The sequence below is a fragment of the Ailuropoda melanoleuca genome, chromosome 7 (assembly GCF_002007445.2).
Source record: "Ailuropoda melanoleuca isolate Jingjing chromosome 7, ASM200744v2, whole genome shotgun sequence".
NCBI lineage: Eukaryota > Metazoa > Chordata > Mammalia > Carnivora > Ursidae > Ailuropoda > Ailuropoda melanoleuca.
In genome coordinates this window covers 65,738,259-65,755,749 of record NC_048224.1, presented here as the reverse complement: position 1 = coordinate 65,755,749, position 17,491 = coordinate 65,738,259, and the positions used below count along the sequence as shown (strand labels likewise).

Genomic DNA, 17,491 nt, shown 5'->3' with positions numbered 1-17,491 from the left:
TTACACATTCATTTCTCCTTCTGGAGTCCTACATTTCCCAGTGCTATTGTTAGGTATATTTTGTATTTTGGGTGACACCATCATTATATGTTCTTTCTAGGAACTCACAATGGTGCTGATTCTCTCAGTATCTTTTATCATAGTTCATCCTAGTTCATCATGCATCACTATTTAGATTATGGTTTTAATTCAGCCTCCAGTTAAAGATGAATTGCTTTTTTTAATGCACATTTCAGTTATGTCTTCCTGTTACAGAAATAACTTTTAAAAAAACAAACAAGTAAATCAAGAAGGCCTTAAGGCAGGGCTGAAGAGGATGGGAGGGAGTGTATGGCTTGTTCTTTTTCAATATCTTCCTGGATTTTGGTGCTCACCTAACTTGTTCGCATTTGAAAAGGTTGTGACAGAGGAATCCTGGAGGCGGGGCTCATCCCGGGATGAAGAAAGGACAGAATCACAGAGGATCACCAGGAGGAAATGGGGTTCTGGGAGAAGATCCAGGCCCCGACCACTCTCTGACTATGGCCAGCTGGCCAACCGGAGTCTGTCTATTCCTGAAGACTCAATTGCTGTAGACCCCCAGAAAGAAGACACTGTGGAGGGAGACCACCAGCCAAACACGGCCTCCACGGACCCTGCAGACCAGAACCCTGCTGTGGGCTGCCCCAAAGGAAGCTGGAGAAGACGCCCCATCTCTGTGATAGGCGGGGTCAGCTTCTATGGGAACAGCCCAACAGAGGAAATAGAGAGCCTTCTAACCCAAGTAAGACCTGGCGTGCTTCTACCAAAGCTAACAGAGCCCTCCAGCTTCCTGGCCTTTGTTCTCTCCTGTGAACTAAACAGCACGCTGCTTTTCTTTCTTCTCTCTGCCTCAAGGACAACAGACTCCCAACCTTTCTCCCTGACTCTGAAAACACTCATGAATTAACCTGCCATCTGACATGTGGATGCCTTTTACTAATCTTCTGTCTTTCCTGGAGTCTCAAACAATATGTGAAACTAGTTTGCTGTTTGTCCTAAATCACCTGAGATCTTAATAAGAGAAGGTAGCAGTGCTTATTTAGTGAGCTTCTTGAAAGAAGTTCTTGAAAGAGAATTAAAAAGTAAAGATAAGAAGAAAATAAGAAATTGTTTTTTTTAGGGGCTAAGGAAATCGGTTTCCTACCATTTTTGAACTCTTTACATTCAAGTTGCTGCTTTGCAGCTGCTTTATCAATAGACTACAAATCCTTATATTTTCCCCTTAGTATTTCCAGTATTTATCAGTTTCCCAAAGAGCACTTGGAAGCTACAAAACCTTTAAGTAAAGGCCCTGTTCAGGAGGAGTGTATGTTATTTGCTAAGACCCAGCCATGGTCAGGATGGTCAGGGGTTCCCAGAACAGTATATGAGTAAGCACCCAGTTTTACTTTTTGTGCTTGCTGGCTGATAACGAAAATAACTCCTAAAATTCTCTTAAAAGGGGAAAATCTACGTTAGTATTGGATTTTATGTTTACATTCTCCCTGTAAAGCCCAGCCTAATGCCTTGCTTATAGCAAGCACTCAAATTCCTCTTGTTTAACTGAGTTAAATTGAATTGCATTCTTAAGGTAAAAAAACGAAGTGGAAGAATCCCACGAACTTTTTGTGGTGTTAAGATGCGTGGTACGCTAGGAAATAATTCTGAACCAAAGCAAACTGTAATCTGTTTTAACCGGAAACACAGTATGGGGAAAATCGAAAGCACTTAGAAATTATTTCACTTCAGAGCATTAAGAAGGAATGTGGTAAGGTCACTTCATGCACTGTGGGCACATTTAGGGAATTGGGTGGGAAAATACAGAGAAAACCTAAGGAAAGCATAAGCCAGCTCGGCCTTTGATTTATAGAGATGATTCACATGGAAAAATCAACAGGGCACATAGGTGATTCTAAAGAGGCCTGGGTAAATTCGTGGAAAGTGGAAAACCAACTGTTCTTTTAAAAAACAAAGCTCAATTGTCGTGATAGTTGAGGTAAGGAACATTTGTGTCCCACAAATGCATACCTAGTGCCTGCCTATGGATGTGCCTGGCGGTATGCTGGCCGGAGTCTGTCATCCAGAACTGTCTGCTTCCCCTGGAGGCTGCTGCTGGGAACACATCTTCGTACCCTTCCGCCCCTGCCTCTGTGAGAAAGCCACCACTTCCTAAATCTGCTTCTCTTCTTGGACGCTTTGCTTTTACCGAGTGTTACCCCCCGGTATATTGCCAACAAATAACGTGAAATGTGTTGCCGTGAGGTAAGAGCCCTTGAGCCGATGCTGGTTGTTTAAAATCTTGGAATAATTCATTGCCACCGCACCTCTGTGCAGCCTGAAGCTCTTGGCCATGATTTGGAAACGGCGTCTTGGGGGTGTGAGTGGCTTGGAGGTGACAGTGCCGAGCTGCTCACAGCTGTGCGTGTGAAGAGCTCTGCAGGAGGTGCCACTTCCTGGCATCCTCTCACTGCGTTTTGCTTTCCTTTTGTAGCCGGCAGCCAGGCCTCCTGTGCCCGCTCACCAGGTGCTGCCCTACAAGGCGGTTTCGGCCCGCTTCCGGCCCTTCACCTTCTCCCAGAGCACCCCCATTGGGCTGGACCGCGTGGGACGCCGGCGGCAGATGCGAGCATCCAATGGTGAGTCTCCCAGGCCCGCCCTGTGTGGGGGCTCCCTTTTCAGAAACTGGTGTGGAGTCCTCGGTTGGATTGTGTGCAGTGAAACCTAGGTGCCCCTTCGATTGGGCACCTCTCCACTGCCTCTGGGCCGGGGCGTTGTTCCCCTGGGAGTGAGGAGGACTCATCTCAGGGTCTGCTAATGCAGGCATGGGGGCGTCGTCAGCCCTCCGGGGCTCTGTGTCATCACGGTGACCCCCTTTGAGAAGTTTGCTCCCCTCATGTCTGTATACCTAAGTTCCTGTAGGTGGAGAGCTAAGAATGGAGTCCCAGGCATTTGTGCCTTTTTGAAGCTCCTTCTGGGTGTTTGAGATTCAATGATGCTATTTTGAACACCAAAGGAAAGTTTGTCTAATACAGTAGCTAATATGTTATTGCAGTACTTACCCGGTAAATACTTGTTGATTTGAATCAACACCACATGTTTTTGGAAATATGTTTACTTTTTAAAAAAATATATAAATGGAATCATTTTATTTTTAAAATTTTTTTAAAGATTTTTGAGAGGGAGAGAGAGCACGGCACAAGCAGGGGTGAGGGGAGGAGCAGAGGGAGAAGGAGAAGCAGACTCCCCGCTGGGGCTCGATTCCCAGGGCCCTGAGATCATGACCTGAGCCAAAGGCAGATGCTTAACCCACCAGGTGCCCCTGATGTTTATATTCTTAAAAAAAAAAATCTTTCCTTACACCAGTATTCATGTCGGTGCCAATCAGCCAGTCAGATAATGAATGGCATGGCCTGTTGTGCACTGGACAACAGTAATGAGTTAACATTTATTGAGGACTTTACCATGTGGCAGACTGTCCCATGTGCTCTGATGTATTAGCTCATTTGATCTTCGTAACTACCTGCCATGTTGGTGCTATTATTATCCTCGTTTTTCCAGATGAAAAAGTCCAGGTACACATGGGTAGACTGCCCTAAGTCACCCAGGAGGGGGCAGAAATGGGATTTGAATCTACAAATAGAACTTTTAATACCAAGTGGTTCATTTTTAACCACTGAACTATATTGACTCTTTAAAGAAGAGCAGCAGACTCTAATGATTATAGCTCCAACGGCAGGGTTTCCTGTCTTAGTGTTAGAAATGAATGTCGTGTGGTGAGCATGAGAGTAAGAGCTGGGCGTTAGGAAGCCCAGCTGTTACCTCAGCTGGGCCACCACCTCGCCGTGTGGGCAAGTCCTGCATGTGAGGGTGGCGACTGAAGCTGTAGGCAGGGGTGAGGTTTCAACAGCCCTGAAGAAGGTGGAGGATGTCAGTAGAAGAACTAAAATTTCAGCGGGGAGGAGAACAGGATGGGTCAAGGAAGGGAAAAAACAAGGAGATATAGACTCCCTGGTCAAGGGAGGCATTTCTAAGGACAGGTAGAAGAGGATGATGGCTAGTGACCAAAAATGGTGACAAGAAAGTCACTGATGGATCTTGACACAGAAATTGTTGAGGACTGTGTCCCAGGAGGGTCTCACTGGGTGGTGAGAAGTCAGAGTGTTGGTGAATGGTGAGGAAATGCTATCACCCCAAATTGTGTTGCCATGGTTTCTAACTCGCGTTGCATATACTGGGAGGAATCAAGGTTGGACTTGCAGGTGGAGGTTGAGGAAATTTGTGGACATCTCATGCCTTTGTCAACCCCTCAGCCAAGGATGTTGGACACCTGGGAGTCATCGCCTCCTTCCTTGGGGAGTCACTATATCCCGTCCTTTGGCTCTCAGGGTCACCTTGCTTCTCAGGCTCCTTAACCCTTCCCCTCACAGCCACCCCATCACCTCCTCAGGCCATGTTTTCGTACATACTCTACTTAGAGTCACTGTTCATGTTCAACTATTTCCCACCATTAGAATCAAGTCCCAGTTCCTTAAGTGAGTTTATAGGGTTTTGTGCAACCCGAGTCTCACTTTCCATCTGTTTCTCTCCTTTCTCCTGCCAGAGCTTGCCGTCCAGTGTTCTTGCATCTTCTCTAGGCTTTCACATTCCCTCCATGCTTCTCACATTGCACCCTTTGCCTACATCTCCCTTCTTTCCCATTACCATATATCAACATTCTTCCCATTCAGAATTCAGAACTCATTCCCTTGTGTGCCCTTGGAGACGTGCATTGTCTTCCTCCTTCAAAGCTGCTCAGCCCTGGGCCTCATATTCATACCCTCTGATCCAGTCATCCACCTCTGGTGATGTGTTTTCATTTTTTTTTTTTTTTAAGATTTCTAAAATTTAGTTATTTGACAGAGAGAGAGAGACAGCCAGCCAGCGAGAGAGGGAACAGAAGCAGGGGGAGTGGGAGAGGAAGAAGCAGGCTCCCAGCGGTGGAGCCTGATGTGGGGCTCGATCCCAGAGTGCCCTAGGCTGAAGGCAGACGCTTAACGACTGAGCCACCCAGGCGCCCCTGGTGATGTGTTTTCAGAAAGTCATCCAAAAGGAGTAAAAAAGCTATATGCACAAGATATTCTTCACAACATTGTGATGGCACGAAAGTCAAAGCAAACTAAATGTTTAGTCACAGCAGAATAGTGAGTTGGGGTGCTGTGTGGGCCACTACCTGAGAACAGTTTGCAACATAGATAGTAAAACCCTGCAACGACATGGAAAGGGACAGCTTCAGTTTTAAAGTGAGAAGAGAAATAGGAAGTAAAACCATGTATATTGTATGAGTTAGCTGAGGCTGTTATAACAAAGTACCCCAGACTGGGTGGCTTAAATAGCAGAGATTTGTGTCTCAGCACTGGCGGCTGGAAGTCAGGAAGGCATTGGCAGGGGTGGTTCCTTGGGAGGGCAGGGCTGGAGAGTCTTTGCCGGTCCCCGTCATCGCTTCCGGTTGTCTCACTTCCGGTTGTCTCTGGTGCCTTGCGTCGTGGGATGTAACCGTACTGCCTTTATCCCTGTCTTCATCTTCACGTGGCTTTCTCCCTGTCCTTGCATTAGGGACCACCCTAATACTCTCCTCTTAACTTGATCTTCTACTAAGACCTTATTTCCAAATAAGGTTACTTTGACAGTACTGGGGGTTAGGATTTCCGCATCTGTATGGGGGACGTCATTCTACCTGTAACGTATACCACTATCGCAACAATAAACGACGTGAACACGTGTGTTCAAAGATTTAACAGGAGTATGCAAAAATGCAAGTAGTGTAGTTAGGATGGAAGGAATGTAGGTGATTTCTCCTCCAACCCTATATACACAAACAGCTTATTTCGGTGTTTTCTCTTATAGTGTTTTGTTTTGACTCTAATGTTCCTTTGTTGAGATGCAACAAAAACGAACTCTGACCAGCTTAAGGAAAAAGAGAAGTTATTGGAAGGGTGTCCAATGTCCCCAGAGTTGAAAGAATGGCTAGAGAACCAGTCCAGGAAATGGATGGCCTTCAGGATTGTTCCTGGGGTCCAAGGAACCACTTGGAAGAAGCCGAGGGAGGCACGTAGCAGGAGGGCATAGGAATGAGTAAAGGCCAACCATTCCTTCTGTCGCTCAAGAGTCCCAGGATAGGGAAATCAACTCTTGAAGCTTTGGTGGCACTTGAACAGGGAGAAGGGCTGGGGGCCTCCAGAGACCCTTTGCCTTCCATATTAGGAGGTAGGTACATGGTACCCATCACTGAGGCTGAACAGAATGGAAAAGAGGTCATTCCCCTAGAGGAAATCTAAGTAGTGTTAGAAATAGAAATAGATTCTAGACAAGTTCTCCATTCATTCGTTCGTTCATTCATTCATTCATTCATATATTTAGTAACTACTGAGTGCTTACCACATGTCGGGTGACAGCCAGAACAGAATAAAGTCCTTAAATCATTTACATTCTAGTGTCAGCTTTTTTTTTTTTATTTAAGATTTTATTTATTTGTCAGAGAGAGGAGAGAGAGCACAAGCAGGGGGAGTGGCAGACAGAGGGAGAAGCAGGCTCCCCACTGAGCAAGGAGCACAATGTGGGGCTCCATCCCAGGACTACGGGATCAGGACCTGTGCCGAAGGCAGCCTGTTAACCAATTGGAGCCACCCAGGCACCCCTCATTTACATTCTAGTGAGGGGATAATGAATTAACAAGTGACTGTATAACAGGGCAGGCGGTACTATAAAGAAAAAGAAGCAGGGTGGGGGGTGTTCATTTTTTTTAACGTCATTCTGACATGATGCACTATTCCATGTGTAATTACAAATGCTCTCACTCCTTCTGTCAAGGGAGACAGCACAAAGGCTCACCAGTTACTGCAGATAGCCCCGAGTCTAGGCCCTCCGGAGTAGGAGCCGTTTCTTCTCAGTTCTGTTGCAGTGCCTTTTCCATTTTGTATTCGCAGAAGTAAATTTAAGCAACACACCCTTATCGTAGTGGAAGGAGGTGAGGGAGGGAAGGAAATAGAAAATAAATAAATATTATGTATGTACATGTGATGCCACAAAAGGAAATTTCTCCTGTTTCTGGTTGCAAGGCCACAGATGCTATTGCTGACGTTGCTTATGTCGTGCCTGTTGCATGCTCCCCCAGCGCCTGCCCAGTACCTTACCTGGTCGTGTCCTCTGCCAGCTGAGGTGGCCCAGACCATCAGCCCGGGGTGTGGAGCTGAGAGGTCCTGCTTGCTTAGAGTTGCCATAGTCTTTTTTATTCCCCTCCGTCAGTCAAAAATCAGTCATTCTATAAAAACGTGTGGAGCCCTGACCAGAGCCTGCCAGGCACTGGTTTTGCCATGTGGAATATAGCAGAGGGTAAAGGATCACCAAGCTCACATTCTACATTGAGTCCACATTGAATTCTCACATTGAATCCAATTCAGTCAGTCAGTACCCTTGTCTCAGGCAGTGATGATTGCTCTGGGGAAGATGAACGTGGGTGATGTGGTAGAGAGTGTAGGGAAGGACATGGCAGAGGGTGACCCAGGGTCCCTAAGAAGGTGACGCTGGAGTGGAGGCTTGAAGAATGGGCAGGAGCCAAAGATCTGAGGGAGGAGAGGTCCCCGTGGCAGGAACATCACGTGCCAGAGTTAGGCTGCCACTTGATGTGTCTGAGGTTCAGTGAGAGGGCCGGGGTGACCAGAGTTCAGGAAACGGGGGCAGGAGAAGAGGGTGTTGCAGTCTGGCGGGGAGGCTGTGGCCGGAGAGAAAGGGCATTGCAGGTCTCGGGTAGGACTTGGAGTTATTCTAAGTGAAACGGGAAGCCATTGCCAGCTGGGGAGTGATAGGCACTGATTGAAGCTTTAGAGAGGAAGGATGATCTGGGGGAGAAAAGGCAGAGGAAGGGAGACTGACTTGGAGGTGATTGCATAAGTCCAGTTGAGAAACCGTGGTGGCACTGACCACAAAAGACATCCATGTCTGTCTTGGGTGCTCATTTTCCCAGTGCACGGGGAGGCGAAAGTGGCCAGCCTTGGTTTGAATCCAGTGGGGCCAGGCCTGTGGATTCTCATGGAAGTACTTCTCTCTTGGGAGAATGACAGGGCAGAGTTACTGAATAGGAAGAAAATATTTTGCAAATGTATTATTAAGTCATCCCAAGCAGCGGCCCTTGTGCTTGCCCTTTGTATTCTGGCTGTGGGTGAACATCACCTTGTCAGGCACTGGTTCAGGGTACATACCAATCCCAGACGGCATCACAACGTCAAGATGTGTCCCCAAGCCATCTCCATAACTTTGTTTCCATTTGGCCATGATTGCATGCTTCTGGACGATAACAGGATAACACTTGTGACCCTCGTGGGTACTGGCCTATCACCGCACTTCCCTCACTGGGGTCCTTGGGTAGAAGCATGATTGGGCAAGGTGATGTGACAGTGTATGAGGCCTTCAGTGAGATTCCAGCAGAGGTCTGACAGGTAAGGAAAACAAATCCAGATCTAGAATAAATGTCTTTTCCACTAAGGACAGATCATCTACCCCTCTATTATGAAAAGGGTCCATTGTAATCAACTCTCCACAAGGAGCTGTCTGGTTCCTTCAAGGAACCATATCATTAACTTGGTTGAGAGGGACACCCTGTGGTTTAGCCCAGGCTTGGCATCCATTTCTGCCACCATGGCCTTTTTTTTTTTTTTTTTTCCTCCCTGAACCTACTGAGTAAGCATCAAGATGACTAGGAACAAAGATTGGCGTTTACAGAGTGGAACACAGTGTTCACACAATTATTAAACAGCCTCTTTTGCAATCGGATTCACGTGGGATACAACTAGGCGTTCATATGGGACAGATGATTTCTCATGCTTTGAGTGTATTCTGGTATATCTAATCGTACTCCTTCCCCAAATCAGACCATTACCTATTTTGTTCTTTCCACATTCCTCCAAGCCATTCGGCCAAGCCATTGTCCTAGCCATCTATCCACACAAGCTAAATCCCTGCTGAGGCCCTCTCTCCTCTCAGTCAGAAAGGATTAGGAAGAATTATCGCTTAGATTTTACTACGGGGAGGGGGGTTTCCCTTGCCAGGGGGCACAGTTACCAGGTAAATGGTGGAAGATCCATCTTGGGAAGGCTGGAAGGAGGAGTTGTAACTGTGGGATACCTACCCCAAGGTCACCTGGCTTCCGCTTCATGAAGAGGCTTTGAGTGTGGAAACCAGCTGAGCTCTGGGAGCTGTGTGAGGGCCCCTGAGTCTCTGTCCTCAGATTTGGAGATTTCCTACTGTATGAATCAAGTAATACGTTAGTGCAGTTACTCATCACTTTTGTTCCTGCAGACTCTGAGATAAGTTAAGCAGAGCCAGAGATCGTGTGGGTCACCCCTTCCAGTGACTGAGCTGCCCCTGCTGCCTAGTGCAACAGCTCTGCGCTCTTTTCCTGTGCTGCAGATGTCCCACCTCCATGGAGGTCCTGGCCTTCACCGAGAGAGAAGCATCTCACGGACTTCCCCACTGACTTCCCTTGCCTGTCCAGATGAGCAGTACAGCACTTACAAAAGTTGCTGCCACTTCTGTCATCTGGTTTGGGAGACACAGCCCCGATGGGGAGTCCATGACAGACCAGCTCCAGCGTTTCCATCTTCTGGTAGTCGTGCTTCTTCCTCACGCTGTGCCAGGAGCTGACCTCTCCACTGCTTTATGAGTGGGCCAGTACTGGGCCCAGATCTACAGCCCATCAAAATGCTGCGGTGGCAGTCAGCTCCATGAGCCCATGTGTTGAGTGCATGATCTCTGGTAGATGTCACCTAAACAGATAAATTTCGTTTAATCCAATTTACGTTTGGTAAATGCAGTGTATGCACCTTGTTTGGATCCTGATACCAACAAATAAAAAGATCATTTTGAGACAATTGGGGAAATTTGCACATGGACTGAGAATTCAGTGAAGTGTTCATTTTGTGTTCATTTTGTTAGTAGGGATAATAATAGTGTAGTTATTTTTAAGTCCTTATTGTTACGGGTACATACTAAAATGTTTTTTGCACAAAACAATATATGTGAGTTATGCTTTAAAATACTCAAAAAAGCTGCTGAGAAAGTTTGGGGAAAAATGTTATTGATAATCGTGGGTTCATCATTTAATTTCTCTGCTTTTGTGTGTGTTTGAAATTTATCACAAAAGTTTCAAAAAATAATGAAAGTATGTTTCTTCCTCCCTGGTCAGGTGCTCCCCAAATCTGCAAATCAAGAAATGCCCACAACTAGGGGCACCTGGGTGGCTCAGTCGTTAAGCGTCTGCCTTTGGCCCAGGGTGTGATCCCAGGGTTCTGGGATCGAGCCCCACATCGGGCTCCCTGCTCTGCTGAAAGCCTGCTTCTTCCTCTCCCACTCCCCCAGCTTGCGTTCCCTCTCTTGCTGGCTGTGTCTCTCCCTGTCAAATAAATAAATAAAATCTTAAAAAAAAAAAAAAAAGAGAAGAAAAAAGAAATGCCCACAACTAAATTTTTCTCAGAATGTAGAAGTTTGAATATTAGCCAACTGATTTTTGTTAAGAAATAAAGACCTACTCCTTTCGGGTGGAGGTGTGCCATCCCCCTCTGAACACTCCTCAGCAGTATGCTGTGCTCCCCTCTAGCACTTCTTTATTGCTTTAGATAGAGTACCGTCTTATCTCCTTACTAGCCCCTTACGGTCAGTGAAGAAAGGTCACAAGGGGCAGGCCTCAGTAATGTTTATTGATCCAATGGGTGTGGTATTGAAATAATAGAATCCGGATCACGAATCACAGTGACACTTGTAAATGCTTTTATAAAGCTCCTGAATGGGAGGCTGCCAGCCTATAAAGATGTTACTGCTGGGGGCGCCTGGGTGGCACAGCGGTTAAGCGTCTGCCTTAGGCTCAGGGTGTGATCCCGGCGTTCTGGGATGGAGCCCCACATCAGGCTCCTCCGCTATGAGCCTGCTTCTTCCACTCCCCTTGCTTGTGTTCCCTCTCTCTCTGGCTGTCTCTCTCCGTCAAACAAATAAATAAGATCTTTAAAAAAAAAATCTTACTGCTTTACTGGTGATGGTGTTTGTGGCCCTTCTTTCTTCCTGGTTCTTAGCAAGCATGCCTGCGCTGTGATAACTTTCTCTTACGGAATTTTCTTTGCTGCCTTTTGCTTTCTTCCATGAAGCTTTTTGTCTTATATCTGGGGCAACTTACTACGTCACAGCCTACCCATGCTCCTGACTTACCCATATTTATTTTGGGTTCCAGCTTTACATCCTCCCTTATTAGTCTGTATTGATCAGAAGTCAAATCTGATCGTTTTCCAAAATTCTTCTCATGTGTACTCATTCTTGTCTTTCGAGTCATCTCATCCATCCAGTTCAGATTAGCTTGCTCATGTGACATAAACCCAAAGATTATCTAACCAGAAAGGAAACATTTCTCAAAAAGGAAAACATTCCGTTTCCTCAGCTATCACATTTCTGTGGAATCTTTATGGGTTATGAGCAAGGGGCTAAAGCATGATGTTGAATATCGGTGGATTTGGGGATGCCATTTTAAAAAATAACTTTTGTTATATTTTTAAAGGCCTTCTCCTTAACCATTAAGTACTGTATTAGAGTATTTTTAATAATGCCACACAAAAGAGGAGAGAAAACAGGATGAGGTATACAGTAATGATTAAATATGAAAAATAAGAAAATGGTTTCCTAGGAGATATAAAATTGATAAGTTGACTTGATTAGACTTTTGTTTTTTTAAGTAAAGTCTACACCACACATGGGGCTCGAACTCATAACCCCAATATCAAGAGTCACATGCTCCTGCTGAACCAGCCAGGTGCCCTGAATTGATTAGACCTTTTATGGCTTTTAGAAATATTTCTAAATTACTCAAACTATTGCTTGATTTGATTTTTTAATAGTTTTAGATCTTAATTTCTTATGAATATAGTCACTTTTGGCAAGCTAGGAAAGAGAATCAAATTAAGCCAGTGTAGCACTCTGATGACCTAGGCCAGAATTGCTCAGTCTTCAGCAGAATGATGTAATAATTGAAGTTGCTAACAATGGTGTTGTGGAGCTCTAAATCATAATCCCCATCCACATTTTTCATTAGGAAAACAACCAAAAAACCCAGTCCTTAAAGGCATGATGTGTACAAAGAACATCTTTATTTTTTAAATTCCAGTTAGTTAACATGTAGTGTTATATTAGTTTCCGGTGTACAATATAGTGATTTAACAATTCCATACATTGCTTAGTGCTCATCATGATAAGTGTACATTTAATCCCCTTCACCTATTTCATCCATTCCCCCACCCATCATTTCTCTGGTAACCATCAGTTTCTTCTCTATAGTTAAGAGTCTGTTTTTTTGGTTTGTCTCTTTTTTCCTTTGTTTGTTTTGTTTCTTAAATTCCACATCTGAGTGACATCATATGGCATTTGTCTGTCTCTGACTGATTTCACTTAGCATTTTACCTTCTAGATCCATCCATGTTGTTGCATTCTTTTTCATTTCTGATATTCCATTTTATATATATGTATAGACACACACACATCTTATCTGTTTATCTACTGATGGATACTAGGGCTGCTTCCATAATTTGGCTCTTGTCAATAATGCTGCAATAAACATAGGGGTGCACATATCCTTTCAAATTACTATTTTCGTATTTTTTGCTTAAATACCCAGTAGTGCAATTACTGGATCGTATGGTAGTTTTTTTAATTTTTTGAGGAACCTCTGTACTGTTTTCCACAGTGGCCGTACCACTTTGCATTCCCACCAACAGGGCATGAGAGTTCCTTTTTCTCCGTATCCTCACCAATACTTGTATATAAAAAAAATCTTGATCTACAAAGGACAGAATGGCCCAAATTATACACTGGCCAACTTGTCTGAGCACATTAGAGCTAGCTAATGGTTGGTGGAAGGAGGAAGTACACTTGACCCTCGAATAATGTGGGGTTTAGGGCATGCCCTCGTGTTATTGGTAACATAAGCAGTTGATTAACACATACTTGGTATGTTATATATATTATATACTGTATTCTTACAATAAATAAGCTAGAGAAAAGAACGCGTTATTAAGAAAACCGTAAAGAAAATACATTTACAATACTGCACTGTATTTATTGAAAAAAAAAATCTGTGTCTAAGTGGAGCCGTGCAGCTCAAACGCATGTCGTTCAAGAGTCGGACGTGTCTTGAAAACTGCTCTGAGAGATAAAAATTCCTGGTTGTGGTGTTCATAAGACAGCAAGTAAAAAAGAGTACGGACCGCACTCAAATTGATCATGGGTATTATCGGGCTACCTTTAGAATACAAAGGTAAGTGAGGGATAAGATAATGTAGAAATTTCCAAAGTAAATTACTCAGTGATAAGAAATCCGACGTCCTGCTACGGAATAAATGCAGGACTTTTTGAGAGAAACTTCCAGCCCGTCTGCCAGTGAACAAGCCCCCGCTGGCCAGTGAGCGCTGCTCTTCTTCCGCGGCGCACGTCCGTGTGGAGACACTCGTGGAGACCTCCTGTCAGGCCAGGAGCTGGAAAGGAAAGCATAGCCTAGTGAGCGCGTGACAAGCTCAGTTAGTATCTTTTGGGGTGGACCCCAGTGGCCATCGCAGTGTGGTCAGACGTCTGCTACCTGCCCATAGGCATTGGCTTCTGCCCAGGGCCTTCAAGCCAGGTTCTGGCCCCTCTGTGACTTCTCCTCGCAGAGGTGGGTGCCGGTCCTCCGCGAGTAGCCCCAGGAGGCTCGGGGCGCTCAGCAGGCGATCTGCCGGGGTGAACCCCGTAGCAACACGGGGAGTTCTGAAGCCGAGGTCAGCGTGCAGCCCCGTCTGCACCCGGGCGGGCCCATCCCTGGAGCCCAGGGGGCTGGAGAGGCACCCCTGCCCACGTGGCCTGGCGGTGCGCGCGGCCGCTGCCTGCGCATCCCGCCAGCGCGTCCCGCCCCGCAACGGCCACCCCCAGATCGGCCCCAGGCCTTGCTTGCTTGCATCTGCAGCATGTTTCCCACGCAGATTTAAGGTTGGTTTGTCTAAAGGAAAGAAAAAGTGTGCTAAGACATCGGCAGCTGTCTTGAAAGCCTGGTGGTTTTGAAGTACAGCTGGAGATTATTACTCAGGGGTGACATTCTTTCTGTGTCTTCAACTTCTGTTTCTTCAATTTGTATTTGCTCAGAAATGGAAAAGATTTCCTTAGGTGTATTTATCTACTTTTCCCCATTGAGGAACTGGTATTGGTAGTAAAAGCAAATTTATTCAGCCTTATTATGCAGTTGATATGACTAATATTATTGGTAAGTGATACAGGATATGCCATTGTGACATAATCAAACAGTGATATTTCAGGAAATGCCCAAGGTGCTCTGAAACTCTCAGAGCTGGGCTTTTAATATGCTCTTGGTTTAGGAGATCCCTCATTTGTATTGACCCACTTAATAAATATATGTGATGTTGTGTATATACCTGTATTGCTACCCTGTTATGAGTTAGGCACTATCCTGGAGGCCTAGTGGTCCTGAGGAAGCCAGAGACTGTTCTTACAAGCCTCCAGTGTGGTTTAGGGACTTGGAAAGCCATTGCAAGGATAAAGGAGCTCAGGGTGAAGGGAGCGCATGCAAATCAGATCTGGGGAGTCCCAAGACGTCCTGGAGAAAATGACATCCACCCTGAGAATTTGTTACTGGACCAATGTGGGTCCGCTCCTTGCTGAGAAATAGACCTACTACCAAGGGTGGAGTGGCCTCACAAGGTCATCTTTATTTATAGTAAATAAGGAGAACACAGGGTAATTTCCAAAGCCATGCCTCCCCAAAGGGGTGTGCAGGCTCCTTTCTCTTGGGGTTTGGGATGAATATTCAAAGGGGGAGACTTCATCCTTGCATGTAATGGACAGGCATAAAGTTGCACGTGCACACTCAGAAAACATGCCCATACATATATTGTGCGTAATACTAATGAAGCTTACGCCCCTCCCAGGGCAGGGATTTTAACATAACGAAGCTGAGGTTACTGTGGGGCACTTTCATCTGCGCAGATGTAGTCCTGCTTGGGGCTGGGGGAAGGTCATCCTCCAAATGTTTCTTTTCCTGTTCCAGCAATTGGTTAGCTAGTTTCTAAAAGATAAAGTTGATAGGCACAGGCTTCTAGGAGTTTGCTGGGCTCAGGGAGTCTCGCAGGTGACAGCACGAAGGGCGAGTGGCAGTTAGATTAGGTTTGTTAGGGGAAGGTGTATTCTAGGTAGAGGGAACAGCATAAGCAAAGGGTGGAAGCCAGAGCAAAGGAGGGCACATTTGAGAAACTGAGGTTAGGGTTGCCCAAGAGAAGCTTTCTTCCCCCATCCGCAGGCCTCTCAGATTCCAGGTGTCCGGCACGTGCCGACTGATGCCTGCAGCATGCTGAGCGCATACTATAGTAGGCTACTTATTCCGTACTGCTTGAGTTGTAGCCCTACCAGGAGTCAAGGGCATGCCTTCAAACCCCTTTATGGCAGCTGTATTTATTATTGTAGCCCTTACTTAGATATACAAACAAATGGGATGTAAGACTGAAGAGACATCTATGAAAACTAAGCTCAATACTTTGTAGAAATTCAACAAAGGTAAATTGCCAAAAAATTATTTTCTGTCCAATTAGATGAGAATTGATAGCTGTAAAAAAAGAAAAAATGAAAAATCCAGGCATCTTTACTCAGAATGCTTCACAAGTTATCTCTGGTTATTATTGTACTTGGAAGAAACAGGAACTGGAAATCACAGTTGACACATTCTGGTGTGACCTAGGTAAGAAAGAATGCAGAATTCCAGTCAGATGATCATACATGGACCTCTGGTCCTTGGCGATAACAAAGATGAACCCATCAAAGTTTTATATGCTTTAAGTTAAGACATTTATGGCATAAATGCAGGTGTGATGTTTTTGACTTAGGACTTTCAGGCAGTCCTACTGCACTTGTGGGAGAACCCCTTCAGCCCCCTGGCTGTAGCAGGAGGAGGTGAGGGAAGGATTGGTGTGTTGAGAGATGAGTCTAGACCAGAGATCAGAGGTAAGGAGCCTGCCAATTCTGGGCTTCCAGGTGAGGGGATTAGACTAGCCTGGGGGCAGCTAGAGCCACAGTAGGGTTATAAGTGGAATGAAGTGATCAGATTTGTATTTTAGAGACATGGCTGGCTAGATTGTGTCCTTCCTGGACACAGGAAGAGTCTGTTGCTAAATAAAGTGAACGGAGCCCTGATCTAAGAACATGACCATAGTTGAGGTGCCTGAGTGGTGTGGTCAGTTAAGCCTCTGACTCTTGGTTTTGGTTCAGGTCATGATCTCCGGGTCCTGAGATCAAGCCCTGCATTGGCCTCTGCGCTTAAGACTTAAGACTCTCTCTCTCTCCCTCTGTCTCTCCCCACCTGCATGCTCATGCTCTCTCTCAAAATAAATAATCTTAAAAAAGAGAGAGATTGAGAGAGGGAGAACATGACCATAGTCCTAGAGAAATGAAAACTTGGAGGTCAAGACAATTGGATATTTTGGGTGCTGAAAACCAGGTGCCTGGGTGATGGGGAGTATTAGAGAAAAGCGCATGAGTTGGGGGGCTTCGTTCTGTTCCAGTCATGTTGTATTGGAGGCACAGGTGGGACAGCCAAGGGGAGATATTCTCACTGTGCCCTTCATCATAATAGTCCAGTATCGAGGAGGAAGACCCAGGAGAGAAGTAAAGACTCGAAAGTCCTCAGCAAATGAATGGTTGTTCTTAAAGCTATTGGAAGCAGTGTTATCATCCAGGGTGTATGTGAAAAGTTAAAAGAGGGTCAGCCACATTTGGGGACCAGTAAAGGAAAACAAAATCCACAAAGAAGATAGGAAAGGAGTGGCCAGACTGGTAAGTGGTGTGCCAGATGTCAGAGGAAGCCTGGCTTCAGGGACAGAGTGGTTAGCAATGTCAGATGTATCCAGCGTGAAGGTGGGCACTCTGAAAGATACACATTGGTTTAGCAGCAAGGAGGTCAGTGTTGACCTTGATTGGCAAAGGCAGCTTGAGTTCACTGGGAGGCCAGAATGCAGTGCGAGGGTGGCTGCAAGGCTGTGGGGGAAGTCAGGACTTTAAGTTTTAGTACAGAGGTGTTTTATCAATTTTGTTTCTCCTTTCCCTTAAATGTTAGAGCTAATTAAAAAACTCTTGTCTTGCTACCTTATTAAAAAATTCTTTTGGCTTTAAAGTATCTGAAAGCTCATTGATACAGGTGCATCTGTGTTTATTTTTACTAAATGTTTTTGAAAGAAATAGTAATATTAAGTATGCATCAAAAAGTTCCATTCCTTGATTTAGGGTTATGAAATAATACCCCAACATTAAGGAGGTGGAGGAAATTTAACCAGAAGAGTTTATGCCATTTTAATTCTTGATTCTTCAATTAAATAAGTTGTAAGAAATTACTGAAGCAATTTTTTTTTGTTAAGTCATGTGATAAAGTTCATAAATTTATTAAAACACTTTAGAT

General features: G+C 45.2%; 1 protein-coding gene across 10 annotated transcripts in view; it reads left to right on the top strand.

Moving 5' to 3' along the window:
- Positions 1-17,491, top strand: part of SPATA13 (spermatogenesis associated 13) — a 328,178-nt gene that overhangs the window by 271,488 nt on the left and 39,199 nt on the right. For 9 of the 10 annotated variants that reach the window (XM_034664992.1, XM_034664989.1, XM_034664988.1 and 6 more), the window contains 2 exons: positions 398-763; positions 2,492-2,636. In XM_034664992.1, coding sequence (XP_034520883.1) covers positions 398-763; positions 2,492-2,636 — 511 coding nt within the window. Of the gene's footprint in view, positions 1-397; positions 764-1,700; positions 2,263-2,491; positions 2,637-17,491 lie in introns of those variants that run through there. The other variant, XM_011226800.3, reaches the window with a different exon arrangement.